Raw genomic sequence first — 21,701 nt, 5'->3', positions numbered from 1 at the left:
AAAAAAAAAAAAAAAAAAAAAAAAAAAAAAAAAGTAAAAAAAAACAAAAACAAAAGAAACCAACCAACCAAACAACAAAAAGAACCCACAAAACTAAAAACCCCACTCCAGAATGCAGAAGTTGTCCAGATTGTACAACAGAAAACTTTTTTGTACTATAGATGTCCCATTTCCCTTCGGTGGGCCTATTTTGTTATAGATTTCAGTGGAAAGAAGGTTCTGAGAGATTCTCCTTTTTGCTTTGTGTTAAAATGTATTAAAGTATTTGTGTTAAATTATTTATTTGAAAGTGACATAACATGACAGCACTATGTCAGCAGATACCAAGGCTTAAAGGAATGTTGCAATAATTTCTGTTCTCCACATCAGGCTATAGTAGGACTTCAGTAGTTTTCACCAGAGTTTTAGATTAATTTTTATGTACTCTGTCAGCTAGGTGCTTCATTACAAAGCTGGCAAAGGTAGTGCTAGGATTAAGGTGATTATAAAAACCTGAGAAATGCTTCCTAACTGTACTGTACAGGGTATATGCACCCTGAATGATCTGAAGAAAGTCACTTCATTTCTTTGTCTCCCTAAGAGCTATTCAGTTCACAGATATTCTTTCAGAATAATTTATTTATGGATTGAGGCATTCAAAACCATTTAAAAATATACATGTAGAGAATAGAAATCTAAAGGAACAACTATTTACATAATTAAAATGAATAAGTGGTATTTATGTAAAGCATACCACATAGTTATTTTCTAGCAGGTTAACAAGAACTAAATCATCACATGTGTAAGTTAAATATTTAACCAAGTTGGGAATCATTATGTGCAACAGCATTAATCAGTCAGTTCCACTCTCAAAGAGCCAGTGCTACACAGTTTTTGAATCTGTGAATTTGGTATCATTTCACTGATAATAATAAACTAAAAGCATCGTCAGATCCTAGCAGTAGATCTGGCAGCATGTGAACACATCAACCAGACACTCATTGACCCACCGAAAACTTGCAATGAAATTTTTTGTTTTTCTTTTTATTAGGCTCAAGATATAGGCCATTTTTTTTTTTTTTATTACTAAATGGACAGTGAGCACAAATTAATTGTCCCCTCTGCTGATATTTTTGKGACTGTTCTCCTTCCCAGATTCTTTTCCAGCCTGGCAATGTCACTGGAAGATCATGTGGCAAGGTAAATTTAGATCATTCATGTTAACATTTTAAATTATTACCAGGTGCTAATTAAGTAGAATTAGTCCAAAGATTTTCCAAGCCTGATCCTCTTTTCCAACAGCCAAAGAGTTGAGGCGTGCAACTTTTGTAAGAATGTTTTCCATGGTGAATGGGAAAGCCCAGACAGTCACAGTCCATCATCAGTTCTCATTCTGTACTTTTGCAGGAGGTCTGTGCCTCCCAGCGCAGGTTGAGTGGACCCAGATGGCATGTTGGTACTGCAGGCAAGCTGGTGTGTATGTCATGGCTTACAGAATCAATGATGGTGTATTTGGAGTTCCTTTTCAGACTTAAAGCCATAGATAGATAGAATGCTTTGGTTTGAAGGGACCTGTTGCCATAGGCAAGGACACCTGCCAATAGACCAGGTTAAYATCATTCTCATTAAGTTCATTATCATTAACATCATTATCCTATCGTTAGTGTTTTTCATATTTTTTATGGTTGTTGTTGCTTGTTTTACTATGGGGAAAACTATWTATTACTGTGTAGTCCTAAACTGAGCTGTACACAGTTGTGAAAAAAGTTCAGGCACAAATTAAYCAAATACCATATAAAAATGATAGGCAGGATTCAGCAGCCGTTTCAACAAGGAAAGCTAAATGCCCAYTGAAATCATGATATAATGAAGCTGTGTTTTCCCTCCCTATCCATATAATTTTCGTTTTCTGTCTGCATTTGTTTGATTTCAGCTCTTGTGTGACACCTTTAAATGACATATTTAATCTCTCTGTTCTTCTGCATTCTTTGACATGTTTAACATGTTTTACAGATGGAAAGAGAGGGAAAATAATGGAAGTAATACTTCCAAAAACCCACAAATGCTTATTTTCTGCTAAATTAGAAAAGATTATAATCAAAATTTTACTGGCAATTCACCTAGGATGGTATGTGGCCCACTCCAATATCCCTGAAAATCATCAGAAGGATTTCCTTGGATTTCTGTGGGATTTGTTCTGTGTCCATCTCATTACATGCAGTTGTATTTCCTGTCTTGTGTATATTAATTTTCTGGTCCGGTGCTGCAACTTTTTCCTGGGCATCAAGGAGTACCCCACAAAGGGTCTGCCCCACAGCAACCAAAAGTCCCCAATGTTTATCTGTGGATACTAACTTGTTGATTTGTGGGCAGAATAGCCTCATGTACCTCTGTTCACTGTTTTGTGCAGCCAGCAGCGTGAAACAATTAACAGATACAATAAAGTGATGCTATTTTGGTTTGTGCTGTCTGCCAATAGTAAGCACAGTATTTCATGTCAGTTTGCACATTTTCTCTTTCAGATAATATTAATAACTGAAATCTTTAATTCTTTATATAAGTATCACAGATCTTTAGTCTTGGGAGCTAATTTCTRAGTGTTCCAGTACTCCCTTTATCTTCAAATTATTTTAGAATTATTTTCTGCTGAGATTGCAAACTGGCATTCCATTGAATTACTGGCTGATATTTTCAAATGTATTCCATTTACATTGATTAGAAAGGTATTTTACCCAGCCTGTAAAATGCATATTTTTTTATAGCTGCTTCCTACTGTGGCAAGTGACACTCCCTTGTTACCAAAACACACACAAATTTTCCCTTGCTTTCTGTAAGTGAGAGTGAGAGTCAAAAGCTTCAGCTTGTTAGGGCTGAATTTGCATCCTTTGTGTATCCACAACACCTGCAGCAATCACCAGTTTGAATGCTTGTGAAGGTCAGGAGTTGAACTTCCATAGGCCAAGTTCTGCTTTGGGTTATAGCAAYGTCTCATGTCAATACTGAACTGAATATTTTACAGCACTGTAAACAAGAGTAGGTCATGCACCTAAATCTCTTTCACACTTTTGCCAGTAATTTGTCCATGAGGCAAAATAAAGTAGTTGGGTGTCACTGTTTGAAGTGAAACAGTAAATGTATGACCTGTGCCATTTCAGTGCTTTGAAGAGTCTGAACACATTAGTGAGTAGCATGAATCATTTTCCTGTGTTGGATTCCTGCTTGTAGTAGAAAGAATGCATTTTCTTTATATCAGCAAGTCCAGATTCTATGTGTTCTGCCCAAGCAGGAGGACTATTTAGCCATAACGTTCTTTCAAGTTAGAGTTTTGTATTACAGTGAAAACCAACATATTTTTAATTTGTGATAAACCTGTATTATAATGCCTTATTTTTAATCTTGTACAGTGTTACAAAACAACAGAAAACGTTGGCCTTTCACTTATTCACTTTAAAAGATGTATTGTACTATGAATTTTTGTAAATAGTTTTAGCTTGGACAGGTAATTGCATGTACACTTGTATAAAAAGAGGCAAAAGGCACACTTTTAACAAAAATTAATGATTTTTGTAAGAGATATTTTACATGTGCATGGAGATTATATATCCTTTGAAAATGGCTGTCTTTTTGGTTTCTCTTGCAATCTACTGCATGCCATTCATGACTGACTTCAATAAAATAAAACAGTAAGTTTTTCTAAATGTTTTTGACATATCATTCCTGGCACACGTAAATCACTGGTTGCATGTGCATTCAGCAAATCAAAATGCAAACAGCAAATAAAGAAGGAAAACAACTTAATGATTGTGATCTGCCAAACTCAGTGTTTCAAGGTCCATAACACAGTGTATGAAAAGTGTTATCAACATCTAAGCTGTCTTCGTAAGGTACCTTCTGGTCATTAGAAGCAATAAACTACTTACTGTAATATAAAAAGCAAACTAATATTCTAGTTCAAAGTGGTGTAATATCTGACATTCAATGATTATTCTCTGATACCGCATTTGATGTAGTATTGTCATCAAGAAGGACCAGGTGTCAAATCCATCATTGCTGTATGCAGGTGCAATACTATGGATGGCAAAGATGAACTTGGCCCATGAACGTTACCCAGAGTATATTTCTAATGCGATAATAAGTTATTGTATGTGAAAAGTAAATAATTCAAATAGGTTGGTTTCCTGGATACATACATACATATAGCTATGTATGTATATGTATGTATATATATATATATATATATAAAATTAATTTTTTGCCTTATTTCTGTCAGATTTTATGACTCATTTTCCAAATAGTTTCTATTGCTAAACAGAAAGTATTGAACTATCAAGAGAAAGTTCATTGGTTTTATCAGGCTTTGAGCCATGTGGGTTCTGTGCTGGTCTTATGCTTACAGGAATGCCTCCCTTAGGCATCACAGCTGAACCCGCAGCTTAAGGCTCATGTCAACTAGTGACATAGGAATCAGAAATCAATATCCAATCCTCTATCTTTCCCATAAAGCTGCTGAATAAAATTTTAAATGCTGAAGGTATTTTCCATGCCTCATTTTTAAAGTTGTCATATCCATGTCACTAGAACTCAGGATTACTTCTCAAATTACTTGCATAATTGCTGTATGATAGATGAATATTGAAGGAGCATAACACTGATTCTTGTTGCAAAGGGAAAAGGGTGTGGACTGTGAATACTTTCTGCTTTGAATAAGGACTTGTATTTTACAATTTGAGCTAGTTTTATGATAGGACTCAAAATTCTGTTAATTTGTTTAATCAGGTGGCTGTAGGCTTAACTRAGCAGTACAACTTCTGCAAGTACTTTTGTCATCCTAAATTAAGATGCAGGTTCATACAATATATCTCTGTTGTCTACGTAGAAAAAACACTACTTTGTACTCATGACTGTCCTCACTACAGTAGTTGAGGGTTTCTGACAGTCACAAACTAACTCATCTCAAATTCAGTGGGGTTTATATCTCAGTATAGTATAATTGTTGTGAATAATGACAATGTGGACACTGCTTGTGTTGGACACTGCCAACTCTGTTTATGACTGGCTTTTTCCAGAATTCTGTAAAGCTATTTTTAGATCGATGTTCCTTTTAATGCCATCTCTAACTGAGTTTTCAGGCCAAATTAAATCATTAATAAATATACTAATGTAAAAAATGGAAAAAGTGCATATAAGGGAGTGGCTGTCTGTTGCTCTTTAATTCCTCTTCAAAATATCACGTTGCTTGGGTGGCCTTGATGTGACTTACAATCGGATTGGTGCAAAGACAAAAAGAAGGAAAGAAGAAAAAAAATGGGCAAAGTTAGCAAGAGTACAAAATAACAAAAAAAGAAGCTTGTGAGATAGCAGTTGTTGAAAGAAAAAGGTGAAAAGTCAGTACTCTTTTGAAGTCAGTGGTAACACTCTCAGTGACATTGGACAGGTCAGGTATATTTGAACTGGGAGTACTTAAACAGATTTGTAGCGCAAGAAAATTAAGGCTTGTGTTTAATTGCATGGCCAAATCAATTTCTGAGGTTTTGTGTCAGTTCACATTTACAAAAATATTCATKATCTCCTGGTGAACTACTTTCAGAATTTCAGGAATTAGAAATAGTTGGGGGTCATCACCTTTAATGCCTATTTTTTTAACATGAAGAAACACCTTGGAATTTGAAATAGCATTGGTTAATGTACATAGTGTATGAGCCGGAAGGACTTGGTTTTTCTTGTGCCCTACTGCACCGTGGAGTATCTGCTTCTTTATATTAGGATCCCAGTTTTATGCCTTCTGTGGCATCAGACATGGCACATTTGCATAAAAGTGAAAGAATAAAAAGTGCTGCATCACTGTGAAGATTTGTTATTAATTCTTTTCCTGCCTTGGTTACTATCAGTACCACTATGTGGATGCAACGAGGGCTCCAATTGCACGTGGAGGGAGGACATAAACAGTTATAAGTGGGTCCAACATAAAGAATAGGTTTCCTAGAAAGCTCAGTACATACAGTGAGCTGAGTTCTGCAGAAAATAATTTCGGATAGTTTGGAGCATCTTTTAAAAAACTAGTTGATCGCCTCTTCAGAACAAGCTTATGTAGCACACGATTCAGAACACTTTGTAACTGCTCTGTCAGGCTGGCTAGATGTAGGTTAGCCTGCTGGTGGCAAAACAGCTAACAAATAATTCTCATTGTGGGCTGAAGTGTGCTCTAATTACTATGGTTGTGGACACTATTGTATCTTACKTTCAAGTGCCTAACCTTCTGCTTTAATCCTAGACCTGTCTGTAGTGGTATCAGTTATGAAAAGCTTCAGCTGGCACATTGAAGTTACTTAGGTGATTACCCATGGCTTTTGCACCTTAGTGCATTTGGGTACAAAGGTTGTTTGTTCTTATATTTCAAATGCCATTTGAGCAATACATCAACAATTTTCAATGAAATGTAAATGAAAATTAATTACTTGTGCCATCAAAATTGCTTAATGATAATTATATTTTAATTGCTGTGGTAGAGATCCTTCTCCACTTAGAATTCCTGCTTTTTTACGATAACACTACTAGAATTCAATAAGGAAAAATAAAGAAGTAAAGCAATTGCAAAATTTGCTCCCATTTGCAAGTATCATTGTCTGCACAAAAGTGAATTTAGACAAAGCAAATGGATAGTTTCTTTTCTGCATTTGAACAACTTGTTCTGCATTTGAACAACTTGTTGTTACACAGAGTTAGCTTTGAAAAATATTACAGAATACAGTAAGAATGAAAGCAATGCTTACTGGTCTAAACACCGGAATCCAAAACCAGCTATAATTCCTAGTATAATTAACTCAATACAGAGAGTCTTAGAACAGTGACACGATTTTCATTGAAATTCTGACAGAGGTTTAAAACCTCATCTTGGTTTACTCCTTTTCCATAATTTACTCGTGTGTAAGTTTGTCTGTGCAAATCATTGTTTGTGGAATAGAATGTGGATAATGGTGCAAAACAGTAGTAATGCACACATTTCACAGTTTCAAACAAATTCAGTCAAATTTGACCCATATCTTAAAATCCTTGTCTTTAAAACTTGTGACATCTTTCTGGATTTTTTCCTGCTGGTAAGTCCTTGTACTCTGCTGTCGGGAGGTTAACTTCTGCCCTGCTGGCATAAGTACGTAGGTCCTGCTTGGAAATGAAAGGCTAAGCATTTTTCCCATCTGTTAATTGAAAAGATTTAAAACTGTTTTATAATGAATGTTCAGCAGCCAAAGATAGGAAGCAAAAGACCACACAGAGTATATATTCTACAAATAAAATCAGTCTGCCTACACATGATGACAGAGTCCATCATAGGCTTATTCATAATTTTAAGCATCCTATAAATATTTAAATGTAACAAATACCATATCAATAAGAGGAGAACGGGCTATACATACCTACCTGCCTCTTAATTAAAAACATTAGTCTTCTTTAGATGCAAAAATAYGACCTACAGCTCATAAAACACTGCTTCTCAATAAATTATTGCCCCTTCTACCTTTAAGTCACCTTCAGTTGTTCAGTGTCATCATATTTTTGTTGAGGTGTTTATTGTCCACTCAAACCTGCTTTACCACATCCTTCTGTAGGTCCTCTGTCACACAGTTGTCAAATTTCTTCTTTTCAAAAAGAAAATACATTTTCAAAAAGTTGATTTTTTTATATATTAGGTGTTCAGGGGAGAAGATATACCTTTGCATAATCTGGTTAGGAAGCAGTACATGTGACAGCAAACCTGAAAGGGCACATAAACATACCCTCTGGTGAGAGCGCAGGCACAAGCAGCTGGCAGCAAGCTGGGCAATACGGCTTCAGCCTGCCAGCAGTGAGCAGAGCAGTGTCTCTGCTCATGGGCCTGAAGAGGAGCCATAGATAAGCAGGAGTGGGGTAGCCTGATTTATGTTCCCTAGCAGTTTAATGGAAACATGCCAATCCRTTTCAAAAGCAGTCATATTGTCTGTGTCTGGATACCACCCTTAATTAAAATATTAGAGAGAGGAAAGATACAGGCTTGGAGTGTTATAAGGCTGGTTGAATCAAAACATTCACTGAGACTGTGCAAGAGGAATCTGACCAGCTACTTAACCTGCAGATATTTGCAGCAAATTCTGCATTACTTCTGAATTAACTTGAATATTTGTTTAGATTTCAAGGAAAAAACGATTATTTGCATCAGGTAGGCATATGGGAAAACCAAATGTATTCTTCTTTATATTCATTGACATAAAAGCTTTCAGTGGAACTTATAGTCTTGTTTCCAGCCTAGTAAAATTAATGAAAATATTAACTTCAACAGTTAGTAAATTTTTAGATTAGGCCTTATCCAATGTCTGTTTCTCTGCCATGTCAAATGAGGTGTCACCAGTGACTTCAAAGGGACCAGAGGGAGGCCTACTGTATCACAAAATAAATATCTACATAAGTTAAATAAACAGTCATAGCTTTAAGGAATGAACTAATAAGTCCAGATGTCATTATTCCAACTGTTATAGCCCACTGAATCTATGAATAATCTTTTTATCTTTATAGCTACACACTATATATATATATATATATATATATGTATATACATAGTACAATACAATAACTTAACACTGGGTGACTTCTAATGATAGATTTGCATTAATAATACGGGTCTATTTTTATGTAAATATATTATTGTAGAGTATCTTCCAGTCTTTTTCAGGATTGTTAAATTGAGAAGAGCAATTGAATATTTGTCCTATTTTTATGTTAAAAAGTGAATGGACTGAAATGTTATATGTGAATGTAAATTTCTTATTGCAACTTTTATACTGAGTGTTTGCACTATTATTATTTCTGGACTCTAATTAAAAATAAAGGAAAAAATTGCTTGAATAAACAGTTGTTTGAGCTTGCTGTTTTGGTTTTGGTTTGGCTTTTGGTGGGGGGGGGAGATTGGGATTATTTTTTGTCTTTTAAATTAAATTACATTCATTATTCTATACCAAGCTGCAACTCAGAGGGTCCAGCTACAGTTGCTCAGTTTTCAGGCTACAAACATGACTCTAGAAATGCTGCTATTCTGCTTTCAGAATTGCTTTAAACTAAAGAATCTCATGGGAACCATTCAGCTTCTTTGTGAGTCTTGTTGATTGTCTGCATTGACCACAGTGGAAGCCTACTTGGGCCAAGTGTATCATTCACTGCACAAGCAGAGGAAACAACCAGCAAAATACCAGCCATTTAGGCCAGAAGACGGCAAGGGGAAGCTCATCTCTCCCTTTTCACAAGGCAGAAATTATTGGTCAATTTGGGCTGAGTGTAGGTTTTGTAGGCAGTTTATGTTGTGCAAGATAGAGAGCCAACCTGAGTGCAAAATTGCATAGGTTAACTTAAAATTGATTTGAAAACTGATAATGTTTTATCAGGTAACATGCCTCACAAGAAAGGCACTAAACTTGAATACTTCAAAGTAATTTGATTGCACCATTTCCAAATGACAGTCTCCCATCTGGCCAGTTTAGAGCAGAAGCAGGTGCTCAGGTGCTCAGGTGCCTCATTCCCATCCATGCCCTAAAACAACGTGGAAATGCAGGATCCCCTGTGATGCATAACAGCCTGGGCTCAGATGCAAGCGATTTTAATCCAAATGCTAGACAAAGTCTCTCYAGGTATTTTTCTTGCAGATTAGAGAGCACAGAGGGAATTGTGCAGAATTACTGTGTTGACAGGGAGTGTGATAGAACTGTTCTTGGCTTGCCCTTGCCCAGCGAGAAGTATTTGAAGCGTAATATATCCATTTTTTGGCCTTTCCCTTCTGAAAGGCAGTATGCCAGGCCTTCCTAAGTGTAAATCAAAATAACTCCACTGAAGTCCAAAGGACATAAATAAACTGCAAATATGTCCTTCACCTTTCATTGTATCTATTCTGCCACATTGGTATTTTAAGGCTTTCTCTTAATACTAAAATATGAAGCCCTTCCAGTGCTGTTCTGGGGGATTTTAAGTACACAAATACACACAGAGCTATATATACTTGTGTATAAAATATGTACACTCACAGATACATATGTTAACAAGATAGTGTATGTTCTGGATTAATGATTCAGGTCATTACTTGGAAACATTTTTCTGCCATGCCCCATTACACAGCTGAATCCCTTCAGAGACTGTACGAGAATTCATTTTGCTTAAAGAATGAGGCAGTATCAGCATTAGATTGCTTATATTCTCTGGTAACACTTTTGAACATGAGGAATTCCAGAGAGACACCATTTACACAGCATGTCCAAAGCACCCAGGACTGAAACTAAGGTATTTGTCCAAAAACATTACCAGAGGATATTGTCGATTTCAAACAGGCAGAAGGGGAGAAGGGAAAATGAGAACATTGTGTACACTGTCCACTGTGTACCTTGGTGCACTGCCATTGTATCTATGTCAAAGTCTTCCAGTTTTGCAGCCATTCCCTAGAGCAGTGGGTCACCTAATGCCCTGTTTCTGCTGGCAGAACATGATGTTCAGTGGAAGGAAACAATTATGCAGATATCAAATGGTGGACCATATTCTTATTTGGGCCATTCTGATGGAAAGAAAGAGCCATAACTGTAAAGTATACCATGTAGTAGAGATTGTCTGTGACATTTTTGGCTCTCACTAAACCCTCTGAACTGTCGAGAGCATTTAAGGATGGGGATCTTGAGGTATAGTGAGGCTACGTAAGAGTCCTGATCTTACCCTAAATACCCAGTCTTGTGCAGATTATTTCTACTGTCAACTTCAGCAGTAGTTTGCATCAGTTTCCAGGCTCAAAGCGGAGAGAATAGAAACTGTTTTTTAATATTACATTAATATRAGTCTCTCAAATTTGTGCTGCTCCTGTATTTATAACTAGGTATTGGTCAACTGTTATTAGATTTAGCCATAGAGAGCTAGCAAGGAAGAAGCAGAAGGAGCAGAAGTGATGAAGAAGTAGTCATTATTATCAAGAATATTTACTTTTCCATTTACAAAGCACAGTCTGAAGATGCCAATGATGCCTTTCATAGAGGCAGTGCCACATAKAAATTACTACACTATCACACACGAAGCAGATGATCTTCCCTGTCAGAAGTGCTCTGATAAGTCAGTGGAACACTGATGAATTAATTAACTTTCCCTTATCTTAGACCACCTGGACATTCATCTCCACAATTTTAATGTAATAAGAAAGAGCCATTTATAGTCACCTGGCCTTACCTCCGGCACAGAAGTACACTCAGAAATATATGTACTGTGGCCACACTACTACACTGCACAAACACAGCATTTTTAGTTTATTACTGGATGTAATAAAGTAAAACTAATCCATCATTTTCTGGTTGCTGAGAGATTTGAAGCTAGACTTTTGTTTGGCATTGGCCAAACTGGGCTCATGCTATTGCCAAAGGTCATGAAAGCAGCACCGACTGTTTTCCCCCAAACTCTATAGTTACTCTGTATGTTTATTGAACTTTAGCAATACTGTTATGTGCTCCTCAGCAGCTCTGCCAACATAATTAAAAAGGAGCAATTGTATCAGAAAAGACAGCAACTTACAGAGGAAAGGCCCCGTTGAACATTAACTCAGACTGACTTCTGGGGAGTAGAAACAAGTGGAAAGTATATAGGACACCGACTAGTGAATAAACAATATGCACACAGAGCACATTGTGGCACTCTGGTAAGACTGAAGTGGATAAGCATATAATGAAGACGAATCATTGATGTAATTACAAAGGCAGGTGGTAACACACTGATTTTATCAAGGTAAATAACCTCTGCTGCTATTAAAGTATATCTTACTTCTTACTACAAAGGTAATTAGACTTTGTGAAGTCAAATACTATCCTCCAGGTTTCTGTATTAAAAAAAGTTAATTTTTCTTGATTTGATATCCCCCACAATGGTTTTAGACTGGCTACTTGTGTATTATAACCTTGTTTAACAAAGAGAGGCAACAATTTTTAATGCCTTATGCTTTTATAATTGATCTTAATATTGTAGCATCTTTATATGTGTATAAATTAATCTTCTTTTCACACAGATGCCAAGCACTTCATCTGAGGGCAGAGCTGGTCTAAACTGAGGGAGGATGTGGCACTGAACCTGTCTATAACGTGTAAAACTATGTTCCTTGAGGAACTTTTTTCTTCAGTCCTATGGTTACATTAAAACAGGAAAAAAAATTGGGTTCTTAGAATATTACTTGCAATTGCCTTCAATCGGTGGACCTCAGTGAAAAATTTATAACATCAACACCCATATTAAAAGCTTTTAAGATTATTTGAAACAGCTCAGAGACAAAGAGCCAAGTCTCATTGCTCCTCAAACTCTTATTGAAATGAATCCTATGGAAGATTATTTAAACATTTAAATAAGGGTTCCCAGTTAATATTTCAAGATCGTGTTTTGAATGCACAAAATTAGATTTTTTGTCCAGTTGGACAGGTCGAGTCATAACAGTCATGTTATGACTCGACCTGTGAAACCAGTAGAAATATATAACTTGAAGCACTCATCATTACTCAGTGTATTGCTAGTTTTTGAACCTTTTTTTCTCCTGATAGATTACAAAATCTCCAAACCTATTTATCCATGATTCCCTAAAGCCTTATTCTCAGATTCCTTATGAGGTGCTCCTATGATCAGATTGGAGTGAAAATTATGCCATACATAGGTCTGTTCCTGGACACTGCAGACAAAGACTCTGATCTTGCCTCTGATCAGAAAAACAGTCATTGTCACACTTAAAGAATGGGAACCTCCAACAGTTCCAAAGGTGCAATTTCCCCATTACCACCATAAATTATATGTGAAGACAGTCTTCCAAAAGGCAAAAACTTTAAAATTGCTGGAGAGTAAGCTCATGCATAATGCTTTTCAGGCACCAAAAAGTTTGTTTAATAGACTACAAAGGATTCATACAGTCCTTGGTTTTTGAAGGTTTCAGCAAAGATTTTGCTGGTGAAGGGGTGGGCAGACGTGCTAGCTGCAAACACTGGTTTTGTCTGGTTTGTAGAGAAGGAGGCTGAGGGCTGACCTCACTACTCCCTACAGCTTCCTGAAGAGGGGGAGGGGAGAGGGAGGTACCAATCTCTTCTCCCTGGTACCCAGTGTCAGGACATGTAAGAATGGCTCAAAGCCATGTTYATTTGGAAGAGCTTTAGACTGGACATTAAGAAACATTTCTTTACCAAGAGGGTAGTCACACACTGGAAAAGTCTTTCTAGAGAGGTGGTTGATGCCCTTTGTCTGTCAATGTTTAAGAATCATTTGAACAATATCCTTAATTACATCCTTTAGCTTTTGTTCAGTCTGAAGCGGTCAGGCAGTTGGATTGGATGAACACTGAAGATCCCTTCCAACTGAAATATTCTATTCCTTTCATTCTATTCTCGTCTTTTCTGTTCTACTCTAAAGTGTCTTCCAAACACATGTATAAAATGCTTGTCCCCACTGTTCACCCTGTCACAAACTCAGGATTCTCAGTGATGCCCAGACATGTAATTCATACTGAAATAAGTGGAAATAGTACTGAGGTGCTTTTGAAAAGTTCCACGCTTCCTCTGTGCAGATGCATGGACCTGCAGAGATAAAGCCCACAGAGAGTACTCAGGCGTTTCCATTTCATTGTTTCTGGCTGCCCAAGGAGCTTACTGGGACAGAATCTCTTCTACATTTTCCCACTGTACCATAATGTTTTCCAGTGCCAAAGGAGGCACTCTTCTGCAGAGATTTGTTCATGATAAGGATCCCTGCAGATTTTAGACTTCACATTAACAAATGAAATATTTCATTCCTATTTTCACTAAGGAGCTCAGGCTGATCAGCAGTCTTACAGCACTCCYGATTGTCTTGCCTATATATAAAACTCAGACACAGGAAGAACAGTTTATGTGAACTTGAATCAGATTTGCATTTTTATGGAGTTTTATCCATAAACTTGCAATCTAAACCCAAGTCTTCTAATTCACTTAGGAAACAATTTAATTTCCTTTCCTTTTGATTTTTCTTTTGTCTTGCCATTCCTTTTATCTTTCTTCTAATTTATTCTTTCTAATGATTCTAAATTTAGGAAAGCATTTTCACATTTCTATCTCTCTCCTAATTCCTTCTTTTTACTCTCCTTTTGCTCCTCACCACCATTTCTATGCTTCCTCTGGCTCTTCCTTCTTTGTTCTAATGATTCAAACAAGGGTCATCCCACCACAGGTCATCCCACCACAGGTCACCACATAGTAGAATGCTGAGCCCTTTCTTACCACCTCTTATTTGTTATTATGTACTTTTGTGGAATCACTCTCTACACCTAAAAATCTCAGACTAGTTGCAAGAGCAGGGAGAGGGACTCATAGTGTTCTGCCCTGGAAGGACTGCATCTAGCTCTTGGAGAGCACCTAGCTTTGAGACTTATGCAAGATTTGTGACTTCACAAACTAAAATTACATATCCAATTCAAGAAAATATGTTAGGGAAGCCTATTAACTAAGGATTGGTTCAGAATACAAGTTYCCTTCAGAAGAACTGTTTGGCGACATCCTCAGAGAGGGAAATGAAGAAATTAAAAGAGCAGCAATTGAAGAATTGCAGTCTCTCAAAACAAACCAGAAGACAAAGGGGGAAAGGTGTCCATTTTCATCCCTCTATTTATACTATTCCTTATTAAACTGAAAAATAATTACAGTTTTGTCCTTTTCAGAAGAAGCTTACTCAAATCCCATGTTTTGGAAGTGAATGAATGTATTTGAACTGGAATGAAAAGGCTGGAATTTGAACAAAACACTGTGCTGTTATTAAACTTCCCACTTTTGTTGTTTTTTAAAGCAAAAATTTTAAGAATTAATGTTTTATTTAAGGGAATGCAGTAACCCATGTAGGTTTAGTATTTTTGGAACAAATTTAGAAAGATTAAATTATCTCCTAAAATGACATCAACAGAAGAATCTTTCAAGGCATAAACCTAAACCAGTGGGAGGTTTTATGTAATACATATGGAGATACTTAACAATATTTCTAGAATTGAGTGCCATCTTGCATTACACARCAAATGAGAGGAATGGTGAATAAATATAGGCCAAAAGTCTGGATCCAAACCTATGAAGTTATTTCTCAAAATATCATGTAGACAATGCTGAGGATGAAGATGATCATTCTAAGGAATGTACATTTAGAAAAGGAATTATTCATAATGACGAGGTATGAGTGCAGGACACAGTATATGTCATTCCTTAAAAGATGCAAGAGGCTTTCAAGGGGTCATTCAACTCAGGGCTTGTGTGTTTCCTGTTCAAATCTGGAACATGGCTACAGATACACTGAGACGAAGGTAATGTCATTACTGTAGATGCTGAGCTCTGCATGGTTATAATAATTTTGTACTATATTCTGTCTTATCTCTGCATAGTTATGTCTTTCTTATTCTCTATAACATCCTGCCACCACTTGATAAAAAGATGAATCTGTAGGACATAAGATAAACCATTATTAACAGCAAGAACAGCTTGCAAATCTCATCATTTGTATCTTGAGAATATTTGGCAAGTATCTAGAAAAAACAGCAAGTAAAGGATTTTTAGAAAAGCCTTGTTTTTAAGAGTTTTGCAGAAAAGGCCACGGAAGGCAGACAAAGACGATGCAGCTACAGACAGCACTCATGGACTATAAGGTACCTTGGAAAAGGACATTAAAAAGTGAGGGCAAGCAAAGCGAGGAGTGCCAAGCACCAGCTGGGAGGCAATGCTATAAGTTTTTGAAGGGGTCCAGTGAAATTATGTCAATTTCACTCAGCATTAAAAAACGTTTCTCATGCAGGTTCATGCTGCTCAGTGTTGTTTRCATCACTGCCTTGCCAGGAGAAGACATGTTATGTCCGATGATACAGCAGGACAGCACAAACATTGCGACACCACATCAAGACATCACTCTGCTCTGTACTATATAAGGAACTGGCTTGAGGCGCTCTGCAAGGCACGGCATGGCTGACCTGGTAGGTTTGCTCACCCAGCCACAAGGTATGAAAGCTAACTACAAATATTCACAGTGAGGTAAAGGTTGGTCTTATGTTTATAAAGGACTGAGAATTTTTTTTCTTTTTTTGCCCAGCCACAAGTATCTCAAAATAGTTTTTGTTTAGTTCTCAAAATATTCCTGTAGGAACTTCCCCTGGGAGTTTAGAAAATAAATAGCTGATCCTGGACAGACTATTTATTTCTAAGATGTTTACTCGTGCAATCCATGTGATCGTAAAGTGCCTCCATTTCTCAAGCTCTCTTTCAGATCCTTAGGGGCACATAACTTAAGCCTAGAAACTTTCCCCATATACTGACAGATTGTGACTTCTAAAAATTGAACTGGTAGCTCCAATTCTCTATTCATAGTGCAGCTATTAATGTGGCAAGAGAGAGTGGTTTATGATTAGGTTTGAAATGCCCAGACTCCCTGGAACCAACACTTCAAATCGCTTCAAGATCAGTGCTTTGCTCCTCTGTCTGCACTAAATGCACTCTACAACTGCAGGTCATCCATGTAAAGCCCTGTGTCTTGGTTTGATACAATGTTTTCAGAGAGAAACGTAAGAGGGTAAATGTTTCCTCTGAAGTGAAAAATTTGAGATTTTTTTTGCGCCAATATGAAATAGATGTATGGGCAAAAGTGAAGAGAAAAATAGTTTATTAACAAAACAAGCTGCCCACAGGACACAGATTAAGAATGAGTAACTGTTGGATATTTAAAACTCCAGGAACGCACGCCACCCCCTCCCTCCACAGCCACTCGGCCACTGGGGTCGAGAAAGATGGTGAGGCTCCTGTCTCCGGGAAAAAAGAAACAAAAGAAAAAAAAAATCCACCTGGCTACTCTGGCAACAGCGGAAAAAAACCTGGAGGTAGTCCTCTCCTCACGGTGGATGAAACAGAGGGTTTGGTGTGCTTTTCTGTCACTGGCTTGGCTTCTTCCTGAGACTGGGATGAGACAGAGCAGTGCGGCTTCTCCCCGCCGGTGCCCAGCTGGTCGGCACTTGCCTCCTGGTTCTCAGACCGCAGCCCTGCCGATCTGCTCCAGAAAATCACAGCAGTCACAGAAGGGGTAGCAGTCCAAAGAGAGATGTTTTCCCTAGCTAAGAAACCCAAGATAGGTAAACGGCAACAACGTAAGTCCCCTGCATGCAGCAAGCAGACCTTCCGCAGCACCAAGCTGAGCTCAAAAAGCCCGCAGTAGCATGGCAGCCTGCTTTTAAMGGCCCGCACTGCCTTTCCAGCCGCCCCTGCCCCTTCTTCTGGGTCACATTTAGAGGCACAGGCACCTTTTGGGCATACAAGCTCACTGAATATAGGAATAGAGTGTCACCATAAAATCAACCCAAGACACCCTGCAATTAGGTCTCTCTGATTAGCTCAAAGATCCACAGGTCATGCTTTGTCAAAAGGGGCTACCCTTGTACTTGTGCACATGCTGCCTCACACCTGTTCTTGCTCTAAGGAGCTGTGATAACAGCTGGTTACTGTCAGCTACCACAGCTGACTTGCAATTCAGCACGACTGATGTAGTCCAATTGCTTTTCTGTTGACAAAAATTACAGTCCTCCATTTGAACCATGCCATTTCAAAACAATGGAATTCTTATCTAAGAGCTGATACTTTGAAAACACATGCTATAAGATAAAATGCTGTTCCTTAGCTGTTAGCTGCAAACACCATGAAAATCACTCTGCAATTTACAGTTTTTCAGGTTTTTTCTCACTACCTCTTTTCCTAAAAGAAGAGATTTTTCATGGCAGATTTAACATTAATTTCCCATTTCTTTTTTGAGAAAGAAAAGCACTGAGAAGATAAAATCAGGATGATAATATACTCCATCAACATACATCCATCTTGCAACACATCCTCAATGTGTCTTAAGCAGCCACATGAAGCCAGTTACCAATAGGGTATTTTTGTGATTGAACTAGGCAGCAAACAGTAGAAGTTAAATAGCTATAAACATAGCACATAGAGAAGTTGTCTAGTCCTTTTTTATGATTAATTATTCATAACAATGATTATGATTAATTTTTATGATTAATTAATCCTAGATTTGTATTCAGTAGTTTATTCAGTTAGGAGCACTTCTGATACTCAAAAAAATGCTGAATTGTGTTAATTAGGGTGTGTCTGCAGCAAAGCATAGTGAGCAGGTCTATAAGAAGTGAAGAGGCAGCTGAGGCCAGATTACCTAAAAAGGAAGGAAGGAAAGAAGATATCAGAACCTGGTAGGTCTGATAAGTCTGTTTTATTTTGTCAAATTTCCTGCCAAATGCATTCTCTGTGGTAGAGTCTGACATTCTCAAATAGTTTATATTTCTCTGTTGTTTTTAAACTTCTCTCCTTTATCTAGAGTGGTATTAGAGCAGAAAAAATCTGTTGCTTTTTTATATATATCTTTCTAAAGCAGAGAAATATGAAATTAAAAAAATGTTATTTTCCTCAAAAGCTTTGGTTAAAACATTTGTTAAAATCTAATTTAGATACAAAATAGCTTTTAATTGGCCATTTAATGATGAAGGGAAAAACATCAAAATACATAACTGAGGCTTGGGGGAGGAGTGATAGCTGCAAAGTCCTTCTTATTCCCTTTCTAAGCTTAATCATATAAGCTTACTGCCAGTAAGGTTCTATGATAAAGACTTAAGGAAGTCAATCTGTCTAAACAGGAAAGGAAAAAGACAGTGTCTGTAGACTGAGTGCTGCTTATGTGTCACATTATTTAGCACTAAGAAATAAGAGAAGAAATGGCTATCCAAATTAGACTTGTTATGGAGTATGCTTCCTTCTTTGTAAGGAGGGAAAAAAAACCAAGCAAACCACAAACCACCTGATTTCTGCTGTATTAGAGAGTGAGTGCTGTATCCCTTACCTCCTTTGTGTAAGAAGCACAAAATGGATGTGAAACTCTACTGGAAAACTTAGATCCTACACAGGTGCAAAACACTGACAAGGAGTGGAGAACTAATGCCTCTTACTTTAGCAAGTGTACTTCCCTGTCTTCCTGTGCCCTGCTTTATTGCAATCTTGTTGTCTTACCCCTCCAAGGCCTTGATCTCTATACACCTTAGAATATGGGGCAATCAACCTGCATGAAATATCTGACCTTTTGAAAGCAATGAGTTGTATGGTTGCTAGAAGCGCTTAACTGCTCACCTCATTGAGATATTAATCTAAATTTGGATATCTTTATCTCGGGCTTTTCTGCCCAAGAAGTAGTAAGTGTAAGAAGTAGAGTTTCTTTTTATTGGGTGTTTGCAAATGGATGTGGATAATGCTACCAGCAAAAATAACCTTGCCATTACTGTAAAATTAGTTTAAAAAAGACTTGCACAGGATGTATATTTTTTTAGAATCAAAGCTTAGGTGCTGAAGTAAGCCAAATGTTGAGTAAATCAGAGGAAACAGAGGCTTGTGAGCCCCCTTTAAAGGAATTAAGAGAAACAAAATGGTGATTGGACTAGGATGACTGGGTGAATCTAGCAGTTCTCTTCACATCTCTTTAGAACACTTGATTTTTTTTGCTGCACTATGGTAATCACTGTGCCATGTAATAGTTTTCAGCTACAGAAAGTTTTAGCAGCTGAAACCCCAAAAATATATCATTTATATACTTGGAAGGGGAAAACACTGTCTTAATGATGTTACAATTAATGAAACAGCTTTAAAAATTCTAGCACACTTGGAGCTCCTAATGCGGAAGCTGGGAGGGAAGTTAGTGTTGGATGTGTGGCCAGCTGTGTTCTAATATTCTGTTTTCAACTTGGCTTTTCCAAATGCTTGAACACTGATCTATAAAAAGGGTAAATTCCATGCAAAGACAGAATGTAGACATGAAAATAGGAACACTTTGGATTTGATTAAGTAGTTGGCATTGTATCTCTTGCAGTGTGAACAATGACACAATCTTATTTTCTTAAGGCAATAAACAAGACTTCAAGATGTCAGAGGAAGATGATTCTTTTCTGAATGTTAAAAGATCTGTGAAAAAGAAAATGGTGAAACACAGCACCCCAGTAGACTCAGTGCTTTCAAGAACAACTCCATCTCTTACAGATCTGACAAATCAGTCAATCAAGGACCAAGATGCCACAAAGAGGATTTATGGATCTCCAATGCCAAAGTCAAATCTAAATAGATCATTATCTCAAGTGTCATCAGTGCGTGTTGATGCATACTTCCCTCATAGGTCCCCGAAAAGGCTTTCAACAGCATTTGATTTGCAAGAACTAAATAAAGAGAAAAGCCAAAGCTCTCAGCTTGTATTTTCTAGAAGGAGGCTTTCCACTGTGTTGGCCTCTGATGAATCAAATCAAGAGCCAGCTCACAAGGTTGTCCCAAACACAGAAACTCAAGGTTCCACCCGAACATCTGTGGAAGCTTCAGTGACTCACAAGAGTGGACCTTCATGGCTTCTTACTGGAATACCAGGGATCRAAGATCCCCTGGTACCAAAAATGAGAAAAAAGAAAATTGATAAGGCTCTCCAGGTAATGGCTTTTGTTTAGTTATGCAATAGCTACATTATGCAAGCTTCTACCAATGTTGAATATACACAGATCTTTCTAGTAAAGTGGGAATMGTTTGCTAAGTATAATATTCCCACAACTTTAGCAGTGAGGATGTCTCTTTATGAATTGGGTCATATCCTGGTAGACTCTGTATTACAATTCCTAATCACAGATGGGATGCCATGCAAACTTCCAAGCTAGCATTTGCTTCAGCTTGTGAGCTGGTATGACTCACTATGTACCCTATTGTGAAAGTATTTTTTAAATATGTTTTTCTTTAGAAGATATTTAAGAATGGGGAGAATCCAGTAATTTAAATTCTAAAGTTTCTTAATGTTAGCAAGTCACCTCAAACTAGAGGAACAAATAATCTACTCCTTTCTTTGTTTAATCCAAATTGTAGAGCTTTATAAGAAGAATTCCAGTCATGACAAAATGGATCTTGTGTGCAGTCCTTTTGACTGGTGTAGGGGCTCCTGGGGAAAGCTTAGATTAACATGTTCTGCAGGTCTTGGTTGTTTGTGGAGCACAAGAACTCAATTTTTTGAAGCTTTAAGTATTAGCAAAGGTCCTGTGGAAAGCCCATAGAAAGGATAGCAAGGCAGCAGAGTTAGATTCTGAAGGTTGCTATGTCAGTGTGAAGCCATCAAATTCTGTTCTGGTTTAGTTTTTCCTCCATACCATGTTGTTCTTCAGTGTGTTGAAAACTCAAGAAAACTTGCCAGCTCTGAGAATAAAGACTTCTTAAAACAAGTGGAAAACTTCAATCCAAGTCCAGTTGGGTCATAACTGTTCTGTGTACATTGTTTTTGAAAGAAGGTGGCATCTGAATGGATTAAGTTGATTAAATAATATTTTCTCTTTTATAACAGAGAAAGAAAGAAAGGGAATGGCTGCTTCGTCAACTTAACAACATTGAGGAGGCAACTAAACATGAACTGATGATAGAAGAACCTTGATTGGGCTGGCTATCTGTGGGATTAGTGCTGTCACATGATATGGGAATGACTAGTTACAATAAATCACCCTTCATCATAGTGCCTGTTAGACTTCCTCTTTCCTTCCAAAATGTTGCTTCTCTGTTGTTCATTTCTCTTGTCATTCTTGTCTCTTAAATGTAGAAATCAGGTATAAATTAAGAAGTKCCTTTACATGCGAGTCAACGTTCATTTATAATGGCTGAAAGGCCTAGAAC

General features: G+C 37.4%; 1 protein-coding gene across 1 annotated transcript; it reads left to right on the top strand.

Annotated features, from left to right (window-relative positions):
* Window positions 1-19,936: 19,936 nt before the first annotated feature.
* CCDC201 (coiled-coil domain containing 201) lies at window positions 19,937-21,465 on the top strand. The gene is made up of 2 exons (XM_057367488.1): window positions 19,937-20,485; window positions 21,379-21,465. Exons 1-2 carry the CDS (start codon window positions 19,937-19,939, stop codon window positions 21,463-21,465), a joined length of 636 nt encoding a protein of 211 aa, XP_057223471.1.
* Window positions 21,466-21,701: the final 236 nt, after the last annotated feature.

Source organism: Malurus melanocephalus, unplaced genomic scaffold (assembly GCF_030028575.1).
Source record: "Malurus melanocephalus ecotype Western Australia unplaced genomic scaffold, MMel_1.1 scaffold_79, whole genome shotgun sequence".
Lineage (NCBI taxonomy): Eukaryota > Metazoa > Chordata > Aves > Passeriformes > Maluridae > Malurus > Malurus melanocephalus.
This window is presented reverse-complemented; position numbering and strand designations above follow the sequence as displayed.